Source organism: Ammodytes marinus, assembly GCF_949987685.1.
Source record: "Ammodytes marinus genome assembly, chromosome: 1".
Taxonomy (NCBI): domain Eukaryota; kingdom Metazoa; phylum Chordata; class Actinopteri; order Uranoscopiformes; family Ammodytidae; genus Ammodytes; species Ammodytes marinus.
Genome location: NC_137230.1, coordinates 11,047,604 through 11,068,221, shown reverse-complemented (window position 1 = coordinate 11,068,221; position 20,618 = coordinate 11,047,604). Strand labels below are relative to the sequence as shown.

The 20,618-nt window shown below is 40.2% G+C and overlaps 2 protein-coding genes across 3 annotated transcripts; both read left to right on the top strand.

Annotated features, from left to right (window-relative positions):
* Positions 1-43: 43 nt before the first annotated feature.
* On the top strand, positions 44-14,335 carry dusp22a (dual specificity phosphatase 22a; the record flags this gene model as incomplete). Of its 2 annotated transcripts, XM_080027983.1 has the most annotated exons (7): positions 44-348; positions 1,718-1,751; positions 2,290-2,372; positions 4,448-4,497; positions 7,685-7,759; positions 8,357-8,528; positions 12,774-14,335. In XM_080027983.1, 7 exons carry the CDS (start codon positions 328-330, stop codon positions 12,963-12,965), a joined length of 627 nt encoding a protein of 208 aa, XP_079884109.1. In that variant the 3' UTR covers positions 12,966-14,335. The 2 variants fall into 2 exon arrangements, with proteins under 2 accessions (XP_079884109.1, XP_079884108.1); XM_080027982.1 differs by lacking the exon at positions 44-348 and having other exon boundaries at positions 1,694-1,751.
* A 1,444-nt stretch (positions 14,336-15,779) lies between these two features.
* Positions 15,780-20,002, top strand: irf8 (interferon regulatory factor 8). The gene is made up of 9 exons (XM_080033173.1): positions 15,780-15,881; positions 16,093-16,263; positions 16,577-16,760; positions 16,988-17,088; positions 17,381-17,429; positions 17,869-17,916; positions 18,044-18,436; positions 18,583-18,698; positions 18,856-20,002. The coding sequence occupies exons 2-9, from the start codon at positions 16,093-16,095 to the stop codon at positions 19,051-19,053; spliced, it is 1,260 nt and encodes a 419-aa protein (XP_079889299.1). The 5' UTR covers positions 15,780-15,881; the 3' UTR covers positions 19,054-20,002.
* The last annotated feature ends 616 nt before the right edge of the window (positions 20,003-20,618 follow it).

The following is a 20,618-nucleotide window of genomic DNA, read 5'->3' as shown; positions in this document are numbered from 1 at the left end:
GTGAAGGCAACCTGCGGTGACGTCACTCACCGGATGAACTCGCATCCGGAAGACGAAGCGGCATGAACATGACATAACTGTTGTAGAGATAGAGAGAGGACGTTGAAGCTGAGTTAACATTACTGTTTCAGGCAGGTTAGTGACTCCTTATCATGCTGTCTGTAACAGCAACTTGAGCGAAGGTCGACAGCTGTTTTTTTAATGAGGCGGAAGTCAGTCCGTCCAGCCCTCCTGTTCTGGACTCAAAGTCCACGTTAACATATCCTAGCAGTTCTTCTTCTAAGCATTAAAAGCTTGCATCTCCTCGCAGACGGGGTTAAAGTCATCATGGGCAATGGAATGAATAAGGTAAGCATTTGTTTTATGTCCGGGTGATTGCCCATGTCATTTTCATTGTCTGTTGTGTGGTTAGAGAAAAAGAAGTAGCTGTTATCTTTAGCTGGATTAATGTTTTGCTCTGTCCCACATGGAAAGGAGAAGGAATGTAAATAAACCACAGAACGCACGTTGGATGTAGAGCGCAGAAGCTTAAAGTTCACCCTCTGAGTGTGTAAACCATGGTGGAAACAGCCCAAGACTCGCACAATGCCTCTGGAGTTGAGCTCTGATGACACTTAAAAGCATTATGTAGCCTTGTTTCAAAATGTAGTCTGACGCTAGTGTTACAGGCACAGCTGTTTGCGATGTCTTCATCCCATTGTGGTAAATGATTGGTACAAGGGTTGGGAGAATTGCCATCAACTGGAAGACTTGGTTTTAATTCCACCCTTCTCAAAGTGCCCAAAAAGCAAGCAAGCCTCTGGATCCATCCATGACAGATTCTGCTATGGCTGAACCTGACCTCTGACCTTCTAATGAGGCAGCCATGCTCTGAGGATCAGATCAACACATTACAACACATTCATATTTTATTTCAAGTTTGCTCATCATTTGTACCTGCCCCACCCACTTATGATGCATTCCCTTTACTTTCCAAATTATGGGCGAAAGGTTCACTGCTAACATGCTGAATTACTGCTCATTGCCCAGTATATAGTTATTCAATGCACGGCTGGAATCAAAAATGTCTCTTTGATTCCTGAGTCACTTAAGTAAGAGCAGTGCAATTTCATTTTAAGGTGGAGTCAGCGATCCTGGAAACATTTTTAAAAAAAAATTCTTGTCAAAGTCAGTCAGTACATCCTCCCGATCTGCTGCTTGTGTGTGTGCTAGAAATACAATCCAAAGTTAATACACAGCCTAGGCTCTGTAAACCTGCATGTTGCTTGCTACAGTCAGTAGGCCCCCTTTGTTCACATACCCGTTAAGTTTACAGCGCCTAGGCTCTTTATTTACACCAGATTTGTTTTCAGCGCACACACACTAAGGACAGGTAGTGGACTGTGAGGAGATATATATTCACTGATTTTGACTTGACTTCAATGATTCAAGTACTTACTTATATTCAAATGACTGCTGCATCATGGGTACTACTACCACAGCTGTACAGCAACAGAGAGCGGCTCTCATCACCTAGTCCTGATAATCACACATCGTTGCTTCAGGCCTTGTATGGCTGCAGTTGGCAGGGAATGTCCTTGGTTCATAAGCCTTAAGCTTTAAATCCAATCTGGCTCAACCCAGGACACTTGTTTCTTTTCAAGGGAAGGTTTGGGAACCGCAGGCTGAAATGAATATCTAACCTCAATGCAACATGTCTGTGACTTCTGCTTCACAGGTTGTCGATGGGCTCTATCTGGGGAACATAAGAGGTAAGACCAACGTGATGTAACCTGATGTTTGTAAATAATTTGATACATATAGCATAGCTGCCGGGTTGTGCTAGCAACACAGAATGGACAAAACGTTATGTATATAGTATAACATGAGCTTTAAGCTGTCCAACATCAGATTGTTGTCTTTTGTCAAACGTAGATTTAGAGATAAAAATGTGTAAATGTCTTGTTGACGGATGACAATTAAGAGGTAGAAGGTGGTGCTTTAATAACAGTTGACAGCCCCTTCCCTGTTCATTTGGCACTTGCTGATGTCTAACTTTAGCTGCTGTGATGGTTGCTCCACATGACAGCACAAGCATAACGGCTAAAAATGAGTACAAGTGACTGACAGCAGGAGCAAGCGACCACAGGCCTAACTGAACCAAACGATGATGCAGAACAAACAAACAGCTCGCAGACCGGCCTCTGCAGCAGCTTACAATAGAACTGTTCAAAGTGTAGGACATTCATTGACAAGACCCTCTGACAAGACTTGTCATTGACAGAATGTATTCCTCTCTCTTTGTCCCAGATGCAGAAAACAAAGAAAGTCTGTCCAAGAATGGCATCACCCACATCCTGTCAGTGTACAACAATGCTAAGCCTGTGTTCGAGGTTAGTGGAAAACCTAGATAGGCACTTCATGTGTGAATTACCTGTCGCTTTTGATTTCCGACTGTGCATAGTGATAGTATTTAAGTATATGCACAGTCAGATATTGATGTGATGTGTCCCGTCAGCCAGCTGGGGGTGGTGATGAGTTATGGTTGGAGGAAGAGAGTTTAGTGGCTGAGATGGACAGAGCAGTGTCCATGTTTTCTTTTTTTCTTAAATAATTAATAATAATAATAATAATTAATAATAGAACATGTTAAAATAATACAAAAACAATCTCAATTGTATACATTTTTTTAAATCAACTAATAAATCACTCAAATATAGTTCATGTTCAAAAGGGTTAGGAAGAGGAAGAGGAGCTTATAATATCAGAAAATATGTGCAGTTTCTCTCTCTAGTAGTCCAAAGTAGGCAATTACTCAACTGTGAGATGTTTCATTACGGGAAAAGCGATTTGTCACAGAGGGCTTTGTTGTTCAATGTGTCTTAGACATGTTCAGCATGTCACATCAAGGTGTCTGACAAATTCAAGTTTCCATGCAGTTAGATATATCTTTGTTTTCCAGTTTTACTATCTCACACACACACAGTCATACACAGTGAAATGGACACAGTGAGGAGCGAATCTGATGAATAGGAGAAAAAAACAATGGGTAAAATGAACTTAAAGTGAAACAAGGATACATACTGATTATACCACCAAATACCACCAATAACAAGTTTTGGGAAAAATTTAACAAGTGCATAATAATAACAAGACGATATCAGTGGAAAAGTCACGTACAGCGGGGTGATGGATCATATTTTGTATGTAAGTTTAAAGATACTGGTTAAGGAGCAGAATGGCCTGAGGGAGGAGACTCCTCTGTTCTGGCTTTCAGACAGGATAGCGCCTGTCTGACCATAGCAGAAAGAAGCGTCCATTGTTGAGGTCACTTCTGTCTTTCATGAATAGAGTACTGATACGGTTAACCCTAAGCCTGCTTCTACACAGTATACGATTCTGGGTGCCAAGCTTACAGGACCTTGGGTTCAAATGAAATGGGAGTGACAGATGCTCACTTGCAAAACTGTCCTGGGTTATAATTTAAGACATTAATATAAATTTAGTTATTTTATTATACACTCACCGGCCACTTTATTAGGTACACCTGTTCAATGGCTTATAAAAACAAAAAACTAATCAGCCAATCACATGGCAGCAATTTAATGCATTTAGGCATTTAGACGTGGTCAAGACAATGTACTGAAGTCAAACCGAGCATCAGAATGGGGAAGAAAGGGGGTTTAGGTTACTTTGAACATGGCATGGTTGATGGTGCACGGCAGGATGGGTCCATACTTTCATGTTGTTTACGCCAAATTCTGAACCTGTCATCTGAATGTCGCAACTGAAATCGAGACTCATCAGACCAGGCATGATTTTTCAATCTTCTATTGTCCAATATTGGTGATCCTGTGAGAATTGTAGCCTGATTTTCAAGTTTTTAGCTGACAGGAGTGGCACCCTGTGGGGTCTTCTGTTGCTGTAGCCCATCTGCTTCAAGGTTGGTCGTGTTTTGCGCTCAGAGATGGTATTCTGCATACCCTGGTTGTAACGAGTGGTTATTTGAGTTACTGTTGCCTTTCTATCATCTCGAACCAGTATGCCCATCCTCCACTTACCTCTGACTTCAACAAGGCATTTTACGTCCACACAAATGCCGCTCACTGGATATTTTTTATTTTTTCGGACCATTCTCTGTAACCCTAGAGATGGTTTAGAGTGAAAATCCCAGTAGATCAGCAGTTTCTGAAATACTCATACCAGCCCTCCTGGCACCCTCAACATTGCCATTTTCAAAGTTACTTAAAACCCCTTTCTTCACCATTCTGTTGCTCGGTTTCAACCTCAATAAGTTGTCTCGTCCAGGTCTACATGCCTAAATACATCGAGTTGCTTACATGTGATTGGCTGATTAGTTATATGTGTTAACAAGAAAATGAATCGCTGTACCTAATAAAGTGGCCGGTGAGTGTATATTACTACATTACATGCTTGGCTAATTTTGAGTTGTTCCTTTTTTTTACAGGACATGACGTACCTATGTATACATGCAGCTGATGCTTCCAGCCAGGACTTGTGAGTAAACACACAGACAAGCAGATACACTATAAAAAAAATGCTTCTACCCCCAATTTTCAATGTCCTTGTCCATGTGCATTTCTCAAGACCTGATGAGTCATGCGGCATGATTTCAACACTATTAGCCTCCAGATGGCCGTCCCAGGGTGTGACGGCTCGGTACTAACCGTTACTTACCGTTATTTTTGTCCGTTTTAGAAACTGATAGATTTAAAAAAATATATTTCCTAAGAATTGTGTAATGCATTCTAAATTATAACTGTACAGTAGAGGGCAAAGTGACCAGTAAGTCGTAGTTTATTTAAATAATGTATCAGTCATGTTCATCTCATGGCTTGAAGATGCATAAGATAAAGTAGACCCTGTAGTTCTAAACTGGTTGGCTATGATCCTAAAGATTGCCCACTATAAATTGTGTTTATTTTCTGTGTTTGTATGCGTGTGAGAGAGAGACATGGAGTAAGAGTGTCCAATGTGTCATTGCTCATCTGCAGGCAGACTCGGTGTTGAAATAGACATGAGCTGTCCCTCCGCCCTTTGCAGCGGTCACTAACCATGCATTAGTCATCAGCTTTAATATAGGGTTTATTGCAGGATATTTGACCTCATGCAACGGTAGCTGCAGCCATTTTGGATGAAATACTAAGGGGCACAAAACAGAAGCATTCATCATCAATCAAGGGTTGCAGTTTGCACATCAATAATAAAGAGTAGCCTCATGTCTTGCTACGACCCACTTTCAAATCAGTATTGCCGTTTGTTGTTGTTGTTGTTGCTGTGGTGCCTTCTTCTGGTGGGTCAGGGTAACTACACAGAGGGAAGGGTTTTGCATCCAACTCCAGTGCAATACATTGACTTTGTGAAGCTCTTTGCTGATAGGTGACACATTACATGGTCATTTCAATTCACTGATAAAAGTTTTTTTTTTCTACTCTCGGTCTGGACAGTTTGATTTCAGCATTCTGGGAGTGACTTTCAAGTTGGGCGCTCACCACATTTGTCCGGGGGTTTGAAGAGCAGATTTTGCTTTGCTTTATTTTGTAGTAAAGGAAACAGAGCTGTGTAGAAAGGCAAGGTAATGAGACATGCAGTTTAGTGTTGGTTTGGATGTTGCTGATGGGGCTAGATGAGGTGTCTGTCTGACCTCCACTGTCGCAATCCAGTGTCCTTCCCTCAGGCAGCAGAGGAAGGAAACCTTAGCTTGACATCTGGCTGTTGGACTGGACCCCCCCAGGGCCTTTATAAAACCCCTCTGTCACAATCACACAAGGGAGTGGTGAGGCCAACTGTAAGAGATCCCACATGGCCAGATATGATGGCCCCTTCCATTACTAAGGCCTCAGCAGGGACTGTATTTCTGATTGTGGCTCTTTGGAAAAAACCTTCCATATGCTTTGGGATGGATGTTAAGAAGTTGGTTCTTTTTGAAAAGCCCTAAATCCCACTTACTTTCTCAATAGGTTTATAGTAGAGCAGATGAGAGAAAAATCATGCAAATTATGATACAAGCATGATATTTTGTGATTTTTTTCTTTAGGGCCTATTGATCAGATCTGCCTGATTTGGTCATTTGAAAAGCCAATATGGCTGCCAGAGGATGACGAGTAGTTAAATGTCCAGGAACAACTAGCTGGGACATCTAGACATCTATCTTCTCACGCCAAGCCTGCCATGGTTTTGATGCAAAGGGTGCACTGACCATGAAGGTGTCAACTGATTTGCATCAAACATTTACAAAATGAGTTGTGAGACTTGTTTGAGGAAACTGCATGTCTAGTCTACCATGATATACTTTGATTACAACTAAGGTGGTATACATATTCTCGTAGTTTTTTATTGCATACCGATATCATTTAATACAATTTCAAAATACCGTGAAAATTGCATAACCTCTTCAGCATTTCAAATGTGCAGTAGCTCAGTCAACATCTTATTTAATGTGAGTATTATTCTCTGGATTCAGCGGTGGTGGGTAAAAAAAACCTAAAATCTTTGTCACACGGATCATTTTCTGCATATAAAACAAGAAGGCCGGAAACCTCTGTGCTGGGAAGACAGACCAAAGTGCTGAGGGAGACATCTTTTATCAAGAAGATGTTTGGATCTCAGGAAGGAGGAGGGGGGGGAAACCAACAGCGACTGGCAGCGGGTCTATTTTAGCCCTCTGTCTGTTATCCTGTCTGCTATTGAGAAACCAGCATCTGCTCCTCAGGAGACGCTGCTATCAGCCATGCACTTCTTCTTGGTTATGCAAAAAAAAAAAAAAAAGCGCCAGCAGTGTTTCCTGACAGTCAACCAGTAGGATATTTGAGGAGCAGTTGCACTATGTTCAGAGAGATGACTCACACTCTGGAGGATTTCTGCAATCTCATACAACTAATAGACATTTGTTTATATATTTTTCGGGCTTCAATACCATTTGTGATTTGTTCTTCAGTGTTAGTTGCATAGTTTACTAAAGGCTTACATATTTGGCCGATACACCCTCTGTATGGACGGCATAAACATGACTACAGGAGGTTATATGCTGTATTCTTCTTGTTAAGTTAGAAGAATTCACTTGATGGATTTTAAGGCACAATGAATCAAGGCTTGAGGCTGATGTAAATTTGCAGATAGACAAAAATGAGGACAGTTACTTCCCTCTGTCTGTGCACTGGTCTACCACAGACTCTTTGTTTGAGCAGACCAACCTTTTCCCTCACATGACCGGTTGGAGCAGTTGAAAGAAAAATCATTACTGCTCAACAAGGCTGTTTCTTTAGTTCCAACTAACACAAATCAATAAAAACTAGCTGCCCCATTCTGGACCAAAATTCTCACTATATTTGGGAGTTACCTTGAGTTTCTATAGTCAAATCAGAACAACATAATGCTACCCCAGTGACGCCGACAACCTATTTGAAACACAAAGTCAGGGCCTCAGCGCAGGAGTTTCAGTTCAAGGTGTCCCTTCTCATATCCTATAATGTGTAAACTATTTTTACCATAACCATCCTCATACCACTTTACCTTAAAAACAAGCTAGTTTCCTGATTTGACCAAATCCAAATACTAATGTTATTCTTCATTCAAAGCATTTGTTTTTATAATTTGTAGTGCAAACAACTTTAAAGGTGTGCTATGTATCAGTCTTGTCTAAAGCAGGTGGTGAAATAATACATTTGTTTCTTTATTTTTCCAGATTACAGCACTTTAAAGAGTGCATCAGCTTCATCCATGAATGTCGCCTGAATGGTGGATCTTGTCTCGTTCACTGGTAGGTTTCTATCTCTCAAGCTGTAACTGGCTCCTTCTTGGCAGCTGGGATTCATGTCATATTGACCTTTTTAGGGTCATGTGGATCTGTCTTGTACAGTAACTTAAAGGTGCACTCTGTAATGTTGAGTGTGTCAGAGAAGTGAACATTTTACGAGATACATTCTCACAACTGAATAAAAAAAAATTTCCTCACTGGAAAATCTAATCCCTGGAACACTGTTTAGTGTTAAAACCTACCTGAAATGTTACCGTTTCACTGTTGTTGTTGTTTACAGCAGCAATGCCCACAATTTTGTTTAATATATACTGTATAGTAGGCTATAAGTTTGGTTATTGGTGCCACAAAATAATGTTGTCTTGATTTATGATGATAGAATTATTCAATATTATTACTATATTTTTTAATAAAAGATTGTAAACTAACTGCAGGCTCTACACATGTAAACAAATCCCTCTCTCCTGAAACTGCATAGTGCATCTTTTAAGGTACATTAAAACAGTTCAGTGCCCGTTCTGTCACTTCTCAACTTCGAGTGAGAAATGATCTGCTAAACATCCAGTTTGTGTATGACAGTGACTGAGGCGTGTTCCTTAGCCTTGCAGGTGTGTCCCGCAGCACTACCATGGTGGTGGCCTACTTGATGACTGTCACGCACTACAGCTGGGACGAGTGTCTGTCTGCAGTCAAGGCTGTCCGCTCCTTTGTCGGCCCAAACTACGGCTTCCAACAGCAGCTACAGGAGTACCAGAGGACACAAGTCTCAGAGGTAAACACGCTGTGAAAAAGCACACACACACACACTCACACACAATACTTGCAGAAAGCATCCGTCCCCTTTTTAACATTTTGCAGTGACAATATATGAGCCTTCTTAAATACTTCTGTGCGTAATTCACTGTTGTGGGTGATTCAAAGCCACTTAGACGTGCACAGGAACTCACAGGATATGAAGCATGCAGTCGGTGGTTAACCTGTCAACCGTTAATCGCAGCTCTCTTGCTGTCATGGAACACGGTAAACCTGACCGTTGAGGTGGACTGTCTCATGTGGGATTATTTCTTTGTAATGTTGTTTATAAATGTGTGTGCGAATATAAGGTATGTGTGAGAAAGAGAGAAAAAAATGGTATTGCTGTAGAGATCAATAAACCAGCCATGGTGTATTTCACAGTAAACCATATCAACACGATGGCTAAGCAGGCGTAGCTGAGACTCTCAGCTATACAGCCAGAAACTAAACAGCAGCACAGTGCATCAAATAAACAGATATGCTCATATTGCTGTCTGAAGTGGCAGAAAAATGCCCACAAATGTTTTTATATCTCTCATAAGCTCAGGACGCCTTTGTGCAAATTCAAACTGCATTCCAACTACAAAATTATACAGTTTTGTCAATCTTACTATATTTCTGTAAGATCTGTATTATTGGTGTAATGTTATATGAAAAACATTCATCATTATTCATCCTCAATATATGTTATTGTATTTAAGTAGACATGGATTGGTTCCAAAACCTCCTCTGTTGTACATTGAAGGGTTGACAAATTGTGACCTGTCTAATATAAGAATATATAAAATATTTTCACTTTGTGGGGATCCGTACCATAGATTCCAGTTATTTGATGGCTGAGAAGCCATCTAGGGCTAAATAATCTTTGGTTCAGCACTTTTGCAGACAAAGACCTGCCCTATAATGTTTCTTTGTCACTTTCACTTTGAAGAATAGCATCACTTGTAGGAAATATTACATTTAAACCTCCATAAAACAATGTAGGGATTGAGGGCATTTCTATTGGCTTTTTATTTTGAGCCATCATCTCTACAGCATTTAACTCTCTCAGAGGTTTGTGATATAGGTAGCTGTTCACCACATTTAATGGTTTTGTAGCAAATCAATTATTTGAATTCACCTAGCGTGTGATTCCATTACTATTTGCATTGACCAAGCCATTGAGTAGAGAAGGGGAACTGCAGCGGGGTTTGCTGGGATTGCATTAGCCTGTTAGCGCTCATCACGTGTGGAGCATTACTGTCAGCTTCTTGCAAAATAACATGCTCACTGTTTGTAGATATTGCACTGATTTCGAGGATTGAAGGGGAAATGGGTTTTCTGTAATTTAGCTTTTTCCCCACCACATCTGCTTCAGATAGAAAGTAAGGAACCCTAAAGACAACAGTGTAGTTGTGTCACTACTGAAGCTGTAACAACATTGTTTACTGCCACATCATCCCAGCAACAAGGCACAGGAAATACACTGAAGTTTTTTTGCATTCAAGTTGTCACGCTATAAACCAAAGCCTTCCCATAGTATAGTTAACTACCTGCCTCAAGTCCATCTATTGTCTTAAAAGTTATTATGACTTCTGGGTCCTTATGGAACATATTCCACCTTGTTTAAGGAGCTTTACCTCATCGTAACACCATTCCACCTTTTGAGTTTGATACATTTACCATCAAATTTAACAATTTCATTCTCCACCTTATCTGATGGCAGGAGACCAGTAAGGACTTTGCAGCTTAGTTCCAATATGTTTCATTTTCGTTTTCAAGATGACACAATGACACTATCAGAACCTTGCACAGCACCTGTTATCAGTCAGCTCATTGATGTCTTATCTCAACACACTGTACTTTTACAGTTGTATTGAAGCCATGAGTCAGTGCTGCACTGTTTGGGGTTTTTAGGAAGATGAATTTATTACATCCAGAGTGACTTTCACTTCATTGTATTTCGTAAGGATAATGTATTGCACAAAATAATTCATAATTCCTGGACATCATTTGAGGAATTGTGTGTTGTTAAAAAAAATATGTTATGCTGCTTTTTGACTAGCTGCCATTGTTAAACCAACATGGATAATATTGACTTGAAAGGGAGACTGCAGCTGTACCAACTCAACTCAAATCTTCATTGTTTTTTTTTGGTGCCCAATAGGGTTGGAAAGGGGTGGAAAGTTTCCGTAAACTTTCCATGGGAACTTTCGCTCAGGAATTTTGGGAATATTCAAAATTGGGAATTATAGGAATTAACTAAATTGCGGTCATTTAAATGATTTTTTTTTCATAACCAAACATAAATCTAAACATATAAACATTATGTTGTGTCATAGACAGACATCCATGCAAACTTATACAATAAAAAAAACATTACATTTGAACAGATTTATTTGTAAGTAGAATGTTATCAAGTTTTGATTATTTTATGAACAATCAATAATTTCAATGAACAACAAACAATGAATGAACAACAAAAAGATGAATGTTGAGAAAAATATTACTCATCTGTCTGACCCCACCCATTCAATAAATTAAGTAAATTGCCCCCCATGTGATGGAGGAATGCACAGTGCATATGTAGGGGGCGTGGCCTCAGTACCTCTGCAGTAGGATGTGTGCTATGTGCAACTTGCCAAGTGTACTTGCATGAAATCTGGTTGTTTTAGTCAAGCTTATGCTAAAATATATTTTCCCCAACTATATTTAAAATCACTGTTTAAGCCTCTTTAAACCTGGTTTAGTAAAAAGCAATACATGATATCAAGTTGGGTGTCTCAATAAGCTTTACAAAAAATCTGATTTGAAGTTAAATGTTCATAAATATTACAAAACATAGTTGAAAAAAACTGCTTTTTACAGTCTAGAACGTTTGCCAGGACTGAAATAACACAGTTAGAAGTATTAAGTGCATTTGGTTTGCTTTAGATTTAGTAAATTCCCGTTTATTCCCGTTAATTCCATAGATAGTAAATAATATGGATGTAGCATCCGGGCTGACCTCAGTTATTCACACGGCATCCAATAATCCTGGTTTGTGCGCGTCGCCATTTTGTGAGATTTTTACTCCGCCTCACGTCGGGGGGAGGGAGATAGCTGACGTATACCTCCGAGGCAAAGTGAGGGACAACGGGCGGAGAGCTGTCACTCAAGAGATCGCGCCAATACATTTTAACCTCCAAAAGAATAAAAACTAGCGTGGTCCAAAAAAATTCACCCCCCTCAGTGTTGTCATGGAGATATGACCTAAACATACAGACTAAAATGATTTTGTGACTTTGAAAACGGCCTGTCTAACAAGTGAGTCAAAGAAAAATGGCTCAGCCTTGGTACCACCCCCCAGTGGCACTTCCGGGTTACTACATTTGTGGTCACTTCCTTATTGGATGCTGGTAAAAATCGCTGAGGTTGGGGCTTGGTTAATTCCCAAAATTCCCGTTAATTCCCATGGAAATTTTCCAACTTTGAAAATTCTCGAAATTTTGCAACCCTAGTGCCCAACCATATACATTTTTACCGACTTAAAAGGTAAATAATTCATTCACTGTATTGAAGCTTTTATTATGTACATATTCAATTGTTATGTTTCACAAATCCAGTAACTCAAGTAATCTTTTTAAAGAGGAGATGGGGAGTTGAGGGGAAATCCTGAATCCCAGGTGACTGTGGGAGCAGGAATGTCTGTGCACACAGGCCAACTGTTCCTGAGAAGTGCTTCATCACAGACCTTTTGTCCTGACATATTATCCTCCCTATTCCTCCCCTCTTACTAAGAAAAGGCTTTAAAATGTGGTTCATATTCAGTTTAAACTACGAAATCACACTTTACACTCACACAGAACTATTTTCTGGATGATAAGAAAAGCGGACTGTGTTATGAAAAGAGAGATTTGAATCCAAGGAAATTGAAGGTGGAGTCAGTGATTCTGGAGAACGCCTGTTGTCAATATCACTTCTTGTCAAAATCAGAGAACATGTCCTCACGATACGTTCCCTGTCCATACTGTGTCTTACAAAAATCCAGTGTTAATAGCCAGCCTAGGCTCTGTAAACATACATGTTGCTAGCTAGGCTACCAATACAATGTGTTGAGGTTATTATTTCAAGTCTTACTACAACATAATAGACACAACCAGCAACACAGAACTGCACACACAAGTCAAATTGCAAATTGGACATAAATAACTTCTTTAAAAATACTCTACTTACATTATTAATGTGCTCTCTTCCCCCCCAGTACCGAGCGTGGTTACGTTCCAGTTTCCGTGCCAGTCCCTTCAATGAGGAGGAGCAGGTGGGGGCGCTGCTGAGCCAGTACACAGAGCAACAGGAGAGCCAGAGGAGAGGGTCTGCAGACCAGCGCTTGATACAACGTGGAGGTGTCTGCACTCTGCCGGACCAACATGACCAGCCACAAGGCAGCAGCTGAAACACTGGCCTCTTGCTCATGCCACAGTCCTGCCTCAATCAACCCCAACCAAGTCAGATCTGACCTTGAGGCCTTTGCACACACCTCCGAAAAGCATAGGATAAAATAAATGCCCCCCCCCCCTTCCCCTTAAAAGCCAAGTATATGCTTTACACTTAATTTAGCATCTGTCTAGTAATTTCTTTTAGAGAATGGAGGTTGATTTTGAATTGTGCTACAGACTCTTCTTCACTACCAGTACACCGCCCATGCTCCTTTAACTGAATAAAGCCACAACACAGGGGTAATCGGTCCCCACACAAGCCTTACTCTAAAACACCTCAGCACCTTTTTAGCCATAACGAATAAACTATACTTCCACGTGGACTCTTTACACCTGTCATGTTTAGCTCACTGGCCTTGAAGACATGGCTATTTCAGGTTCTCTTATCAGAACATTTTGTCTCTAATGTAAAAAGAATAAATAAAAATCAGCTCATGGTAAAAATGTTAACGCTGTCAGCCCGGCAAACATACTAACTTTCCTAGTTTGAAAGTTAGCGTGCTTGCTGGATGACGGCATAAACATTTGATATCTACACATTTGGAAATGCTGTTGGCATTGCAAGTACCGATTTAAAAACATTGATTGTGATTAGCAGATGCAGTATGCCAGCCACTTACAAATGTACTGACAACTAATTACACATATCACTGTTGCACATCACTGCCCATGGAGTATACAGCCTTTGTTTACACCCTGTCAGATACTGTTCTTTCATTCCATATACCTTTTTATTTCATTTGGTTCATCTTTGAAGAGAATTTCAAGTCGTTTGCACACTTGTATGCAACAATATTGGCAACATAATCAAACACAGTGACTTGATTTCTAGATAATGTTGGTTGCTAGCTAGTTGGGGAGAAAACGTGAGTGAGTGGGTTCTGTCAGAGCCGACAAAAGTCTCTTATCAGTCAGAGAACAAAAAGAAAGCTGTAGATAGTTCACCATCAACAGATAAGCCATGTGTGTGATCTGCTCGTAAACTAAAGCTGCTTCCTGTGGCTTACAGTGGTTCATGCTGTTGCCATTTTAAAAAAATGTGCCCCTACTATTAGCCTTTGAAGTTATATTGACAAAATGTTCTTTTGAGTGACACATGACAAGCTACCTAAAGAATGGCTGAGTCCATCCATAGTTACATGAAGGATCTCTGCAGTCCAAGTCTTCCTGACTATACTGAAGCTCTGATTTATCTTTTTATTGTTGTCACAAAGCTGATTTTTAGATCATTTGCGTTTATAGATTTATGGGTACAGTTAACTGTTGTTATAGCATATTTATGGTTTATATTTTTTTGTTGTGTTTTTTTATAATACAATGCAGTCATTGAGGGGAAAAATAAATAAATATTAATAAATCTGTACTATCAACACCATGGTATGTGTCTGTGTTTGGTTAAAAAGTAACAGTAAGAAATCATGGGCAGAGAAAATGACTATAGGCATATGCATGATGAGTATTGAAGCATGCTGCTCACCTTGCCGCCTTGTCTCATTAGGCAGCCTGATAACCACAATGAGTGAACCCACAAGTAGCTTTTTTCGAATACTCTATGTCCATGTCCAAAGACAGAAATTAGAACACACTTGGCAGTTTATTTTGAAGTTCATGTTTGTGCTATTTGTCAAAATTCTAGAGGTAAGGTAATATTTTAAATGGCTTACTGAGTTGGGTCTCATGTTACTGGAAGTCAAATGTTATTAAACAAATTACATTCTAAGTAATAATAATAATAATAATAATAATAAAATAGTTCCATTGTGTACATTGTTTCCTTTCTATTTATTACAGTAAAATATAGTTGCAATTACCTCAAAGTAAAATTAAGTTTGTTGGCATAATATTTATTATTTAATATGTGATGGTGCAATTATGTTGACTTTTCAATGCTGAAAAGGGGGGTGGGGGTTGTGAATAGGCTTTCCTATGGTCAGGTGTGGGCATTGGGAAGTACACCTCTCCGCAAAATCATCAGTCTACGCCCACAAATAACAGTTATATTCAGCATTGCTTCATCTGCAGATGTATTTTCTCAAATAATGGGATAATCGTCTGGTCTATAAATAGTGAAAAGTGCCTGTTGATACAGTTAGAGCGGCAAATCCTCACAACTAAGAAGCGGGAATGTCTGATATGTTAGCTTGATTATTCAATTATTAATTGTGGACAATTATCTGTCGATGGATGGGTTAATAAATTAGCTAATCGACTAACTGTTTCAGCTGTACATTCGAATATTTCAGGAATCTTTGGAATTGTTGGTGCAATGATGGATAGAATATTAAACGTGGCTTTGTTATCAGTGTGAATTCTCTGTTTATCTTACCACCATCATATTTGACTTGATTTCGATATGGGACAATGATATTTGTCAGGACTTGGTAAACCTGCTTCGCCATTACGCACACAGTGGGTTGATGTACAGTACCTGCGCAATAAGATTTTGATATTTCTCATAAGCGCTGCTGAGTGTGTAGGCGTGGAGGGTCTGGAGAGCAGAAATCCCCCTCAGCACAAGGTAACTTGTGACTCTCCGGGTTTATTCAGCGCCCCACGCCTTCGTCGCTTCTATAGCGTGGGCAGCAATTTAACAACCATCGCTTGTTGTGTCAGCACAGGCCATTTCTTGTAAATGCCCAACAGTTAGAAGAAGTGCGCTTCCGGAATGGGCCGCACCTACTGGAGCATCTACGCGCTCATTGGTCAGAGTGAGGCTGCGTCGTCAAATCATCTCCCAGCTACTTTTCATTCATAACACGGGGCACAATAAACTTTATAGGCATGTGTCAGGGAGAAGTTGAACTCACTTGACTGAATCTGACAGCGAGCCATCTATCATCATCTCAGGATATCACACACAGGGACTTCAAACTGTAAGTGCTGGAACCTTTGATCTTTATTCTTAAGCAAGAAAGTTATAGAATAGGACTACCATTTCCTACTATTATTTTATTATTTTCCCTTCATTAAATATCTTATCAGGGCAAACTTAAATACCATTTTCATATTATATTACTAGGCTAGTTAAATCCTCCTTATTTCGGTACAAGTGGACAAACCTGTAAACAACTTTTCTCCATCAAGATGTCAAACACGGGAGGTCGCAGGCTGAAGCAGTGGCTGGTGGAGCAGATCCAGAGCGGCCAGTACTCGGGTCTGCAGTGGGAGGACGAGAGCCGCACTTTGTTTCGAATTCCATGGAAACACGCAGGGAAGCAGGATTACAACCAAGAAGTAGACGCATCCATTTTTAAGGTATGACTTTCACTCCCGTAACAGCCCCGTGGATAAATCACAGATCGATATTAACTTTTACGCATGCGTTTTACAATAAAGTGTGATGGAGGTAATTGTTTATGTGTCATTGTTTTAAAGCTATAGCCTAGTTCAGTTAACCCTCTGGGTTATTCTCATACATGTTCATGTTATTGTTGTATATTTGTTTTTATGTATATATGTATTTTTTTAATTTTCTTTTATTGAAAAATAATGGTTCAGTTTATTTATTTTCTTGAAACATAAAGCTTCAATCTAATACATCTTTAATATGTAATTTTGCCATCCACAGGCCTGGGCTGTGTTCAAAGGCAAGTTTAAGGAGGGGGAGAAGGCTGAGCCCGCAACATGGAAGACCAGACTCCGCTGTGCCTTGAATAAAAGCCCTGACTTTGAGGAGGCCACGGAGAGGTCGCAGCTGGACATCTCTGAGCCCTACAAGGTCTACCGCATTGTACCCGAGGAGGAGCAGAAGAGTGAGTTTTGTATTACTGTGCCATTTGTGTTAGGGTTCTGTTAAAATCCAAATTATTATCCGACTGCAAGCAAATTTGAACAGCTGAGAGCCAGCACTGATGACCTATAACAGATATGGTTCACATGCTCGGATTCCTCATGCAACAATTAAGAGTCATGGAGAGACAGTCAATATGTTTGTACCACGAGCAGAGTGCTAAAATGATCTTTTGTCTTTGACCCACAGATGGCAAAAGCTCACTGATGGTCATGTCAGCCACCGGCAGCTCTGGCGATATCACGGACATGGATGTCAGCCCTGCAGAAATAGAGGAGCTCATTAAAGAGGTGAGAATATAGCCCTTAAACCATCTACTAAACCTTTATCCTCCCGTCAAGTCTCTTTCTACCGTAAATGCATTTTGCCGTTATAGTCACTCTGCTTATGTGACTCTTTTCCCCCCTTCTGATAACCACACTTGTGCTGTTCCCAACAACACTTGTTGCGCCGAGTTTGCCTAGACATCCCTCTTGATGAGGAATTGTTGCATGAGGAATCCCTCTTGATATCCAGATAGTTGGGCCTACAAAGGTGCTCTTTTGACAGTACCCTTTTTAACACTTGGTCGCCTTTTCGCAGGAGGAAGGCCAGTCCAGTCCAGAATATTGGCCCCATAGCAGCATCAATGGTAAGAAGACAACATTTTTCTCACTCACATCATAATAAAGCATGTGTACCTCTGGTTAAGTTAAACTTCGGTCAGTGTTGACATTGCCGTTTTGACAAATCTCATAAGTTAGACTGTTTTGCTTTGTGAGATATGTGCTCGAGCGTCTTCGGTATTAACCACAGTGGAAAAAAGGCTCCATGACATGTTCCCTGTGATTGTGGGTTCTCAACCCGAGGTGTATTTGCTTTGTCTGTCGTAAATTCTGCAATGGAAGAATTGACTAACATCCTGTTGAACTTTGCTGACTAAGTTGATCGTCTCTCTCTCTGTGTGAGATCGTGCTAGAGAAATCCCATTTCTGATGATGCGGCTAAATAATGACATGACATGTGCGGTCGGTTGTGTCCACTGTGTTTATAAGGTCCTCAACATCTTCTTCCCCCTCTTTAATTCACAGCTTTCCAACCGCACCAGGACCCTTTGCCATCAGGCACTGCCAGCTCAGGTATACATCTATCTCAATGGAGACCTATATATATATTAGAAGATATATTAACACATAGATAACAGAATATAGACATGTTCATTATTTTTATGTATCTTGAAGCTTACCAACTGTTTCTCCTCTCCAGCTTTCTCCCAGATGATGATGAGTTTCTACTATGGAGGAAAGCTGATTCACACACAAATGGTCAATCATCACGAAGGCTGCCGGATCTCCCCACAGCCACAGCTGGGCCGGGGCCCCCTGTACAGTTCAGACAGCATGCAGAGTGTTCACTTCCCCCCCGCAGACCTCATACAGTACGACCGGCAGCGCCACGTCACACGCAAGCTCCTGCACCACCTGGAGAGAGGCGTGCTGGTCAGGGCCAACCAGGAGGGCATCTTCATCAAGAGGCTGTGCCAGAGCAGAGTCTTCTGGAGCGGGCTGGCAGAGGTGGGCTCGCACTACGGCCCCGTGCCCTGCAAACTGGAGAGGGACGCCGTGGTCAAGATTTTTGACACCGGGAGGTTTCTACAAGGTGAGATGCTCAGAAAATCTAACTCAATGCAAAACACAGACTTTTCGTATCAATGCTTACAGCAAGCAACTGATATAAATAAAATAGAGCTGACAACTTAAAAAGATTGTCTAGAAAGATATATTCACGCCGTTTGTATGTTCCAGCTCTACAGATGTACCAAGAGGGTCAGTTCCCTGCTCCCGATCCGACAGTGACGTTGTGTTTTGGAGAGGAGCTCCACGATCTCAACAATGCCAAGTGCAAACTGATCATTGTGCAGGTAAGAACAATCAGGACAGTATACTGTTACTGTATGTGTCTCACTCCAACAGTTGACTAATTAAGCAACACACACATCTTTTTGTCCCTACGAGTACTGAATGTTCATTATAATGAAAACATCTTTCTGTCTCTCTCTCTCTCTCTCCTAATGCCAGATCACTGTGGTGAACTGCCAGCATCTGCTGGATGCAGTGAACATGCGTCGCTCGCAGCCTTTCTGCAACAACACAAACCTGGATATGTCTGATACGGCAGCTAGCGACCAGATGGCTCGCATCTACCAGGACCTGTGCAGCTACAGCGGCCCCCAGAGGCCAGCCTGCTACAGGGACAACATGCCCATCACGGCCTGAACTGGGAGGAATAACACACGGGTCAGGAGCCCTTCAGAGACTTAATGTACAACATATTAGGGACATCCCCTGTTTTCCTGGCATATAATAATGAAGTGTTTAAAGGTAAAAGACAGTATCAGTTAGTTTGGACTTTTTAAATTCTTCAGTAATCACACTGGAGACAGATATACGGAGGAGGAAATCTTACAGTAATACATTTAGGCTGTAGCTCAATATTGGGATGTCTCTAATATTTTCAGTAGTGCTTCTACATGTATATGAGAAGCGCTAACACACACTCTGTGTCCAACCTCTGCTTTAGCATTACAGTGCATTTAGAGAATTGTAATCTGACAAGTGCTGCAAAACATTAAGAACAGATTCCTCCTGGTGACTTTCTTAACACATCTTATATAATGTTTATATACAGTATATACATATCTTCCTTAAAGCCCCATTGCAATGTGACAACAGTTTAAAATATGTAAGCAATTTAGTTCTCAAAGTTGAAGTTTATTTTGAAATTTTTGTTGTTGTTTTTGCAGTTGAGTTTCTTCCTTATGTGACGACCATTTGGATAAGTGGACCATATGTATATTTTTTGCTAGATATATTTCTATTTTTTACAGTAAATAAAAAATGATGTACATGAGTTGATAACAATTGCATGGATTTGTAGATACAATGAGGCATCATATTACAGATAGGTTTTACTATCAAACTGTATAACTGTTGTACTTAGATTTTTTGGCATCGTTTTTTATACACTGCATTTCTAGTAAAGATACATTTTTACTGAACTGCACACGTGCTTTTCTTTATACAATGATATTGTTGTTTTATTTCATTTTGATTGTTAAATTCTTACAAAAAACCTTTAATGATCCCCCATAACCGTCATAGGACCATGTTCTAGCTCAATTTCAACAAATTACATATGAATGAAAATGTTGTCAACAATTTTACCATCCGCCATGGCATTTTAAAATTTGGACTTTTTCTGCTGCCATTTCAACCATTGAGTTTGTCAATAAAATCAATTAATATGAACTTGGCTCTGCACATATACTTTACCACACATGCATAAACCTTATGTTGTTTGATAATGGATATATAAATGCATGTTATTGATTTAATAATATACAAACAACAACAAAACTTAGCTGATCTCGGCAACTTGATTACAAAAACACACCCGAAATAAATACAAACCATCGGTGCATGTGAGGATACGACAACATTTAAATTCTGCAGTGGAGACAGCAAGTGTTCTGTTTCGATGCTTGAGTGACTATATATCACGCTATCACGCTTCATTGATGAAATCTATAACTGTTTGAATTCCTGAGCCATTACATTGAACAAATACTGCAGATACTATTCCTCCAAATGTTCCCATAATTTAGCCCAGTTAATCAAGAGTGTCGATAGATATATATAATATGTATTATAATTGTTAGTTAAGGAGTAGTTAATGCTAAATAAGCACTGACTAAGCATTGACTAACTCTTAATAACTAAGCATTAAGGGTCAGTTCATGCTTAGTCAATGCTCAATAAGCTCAACAACTAACTAATGCTTA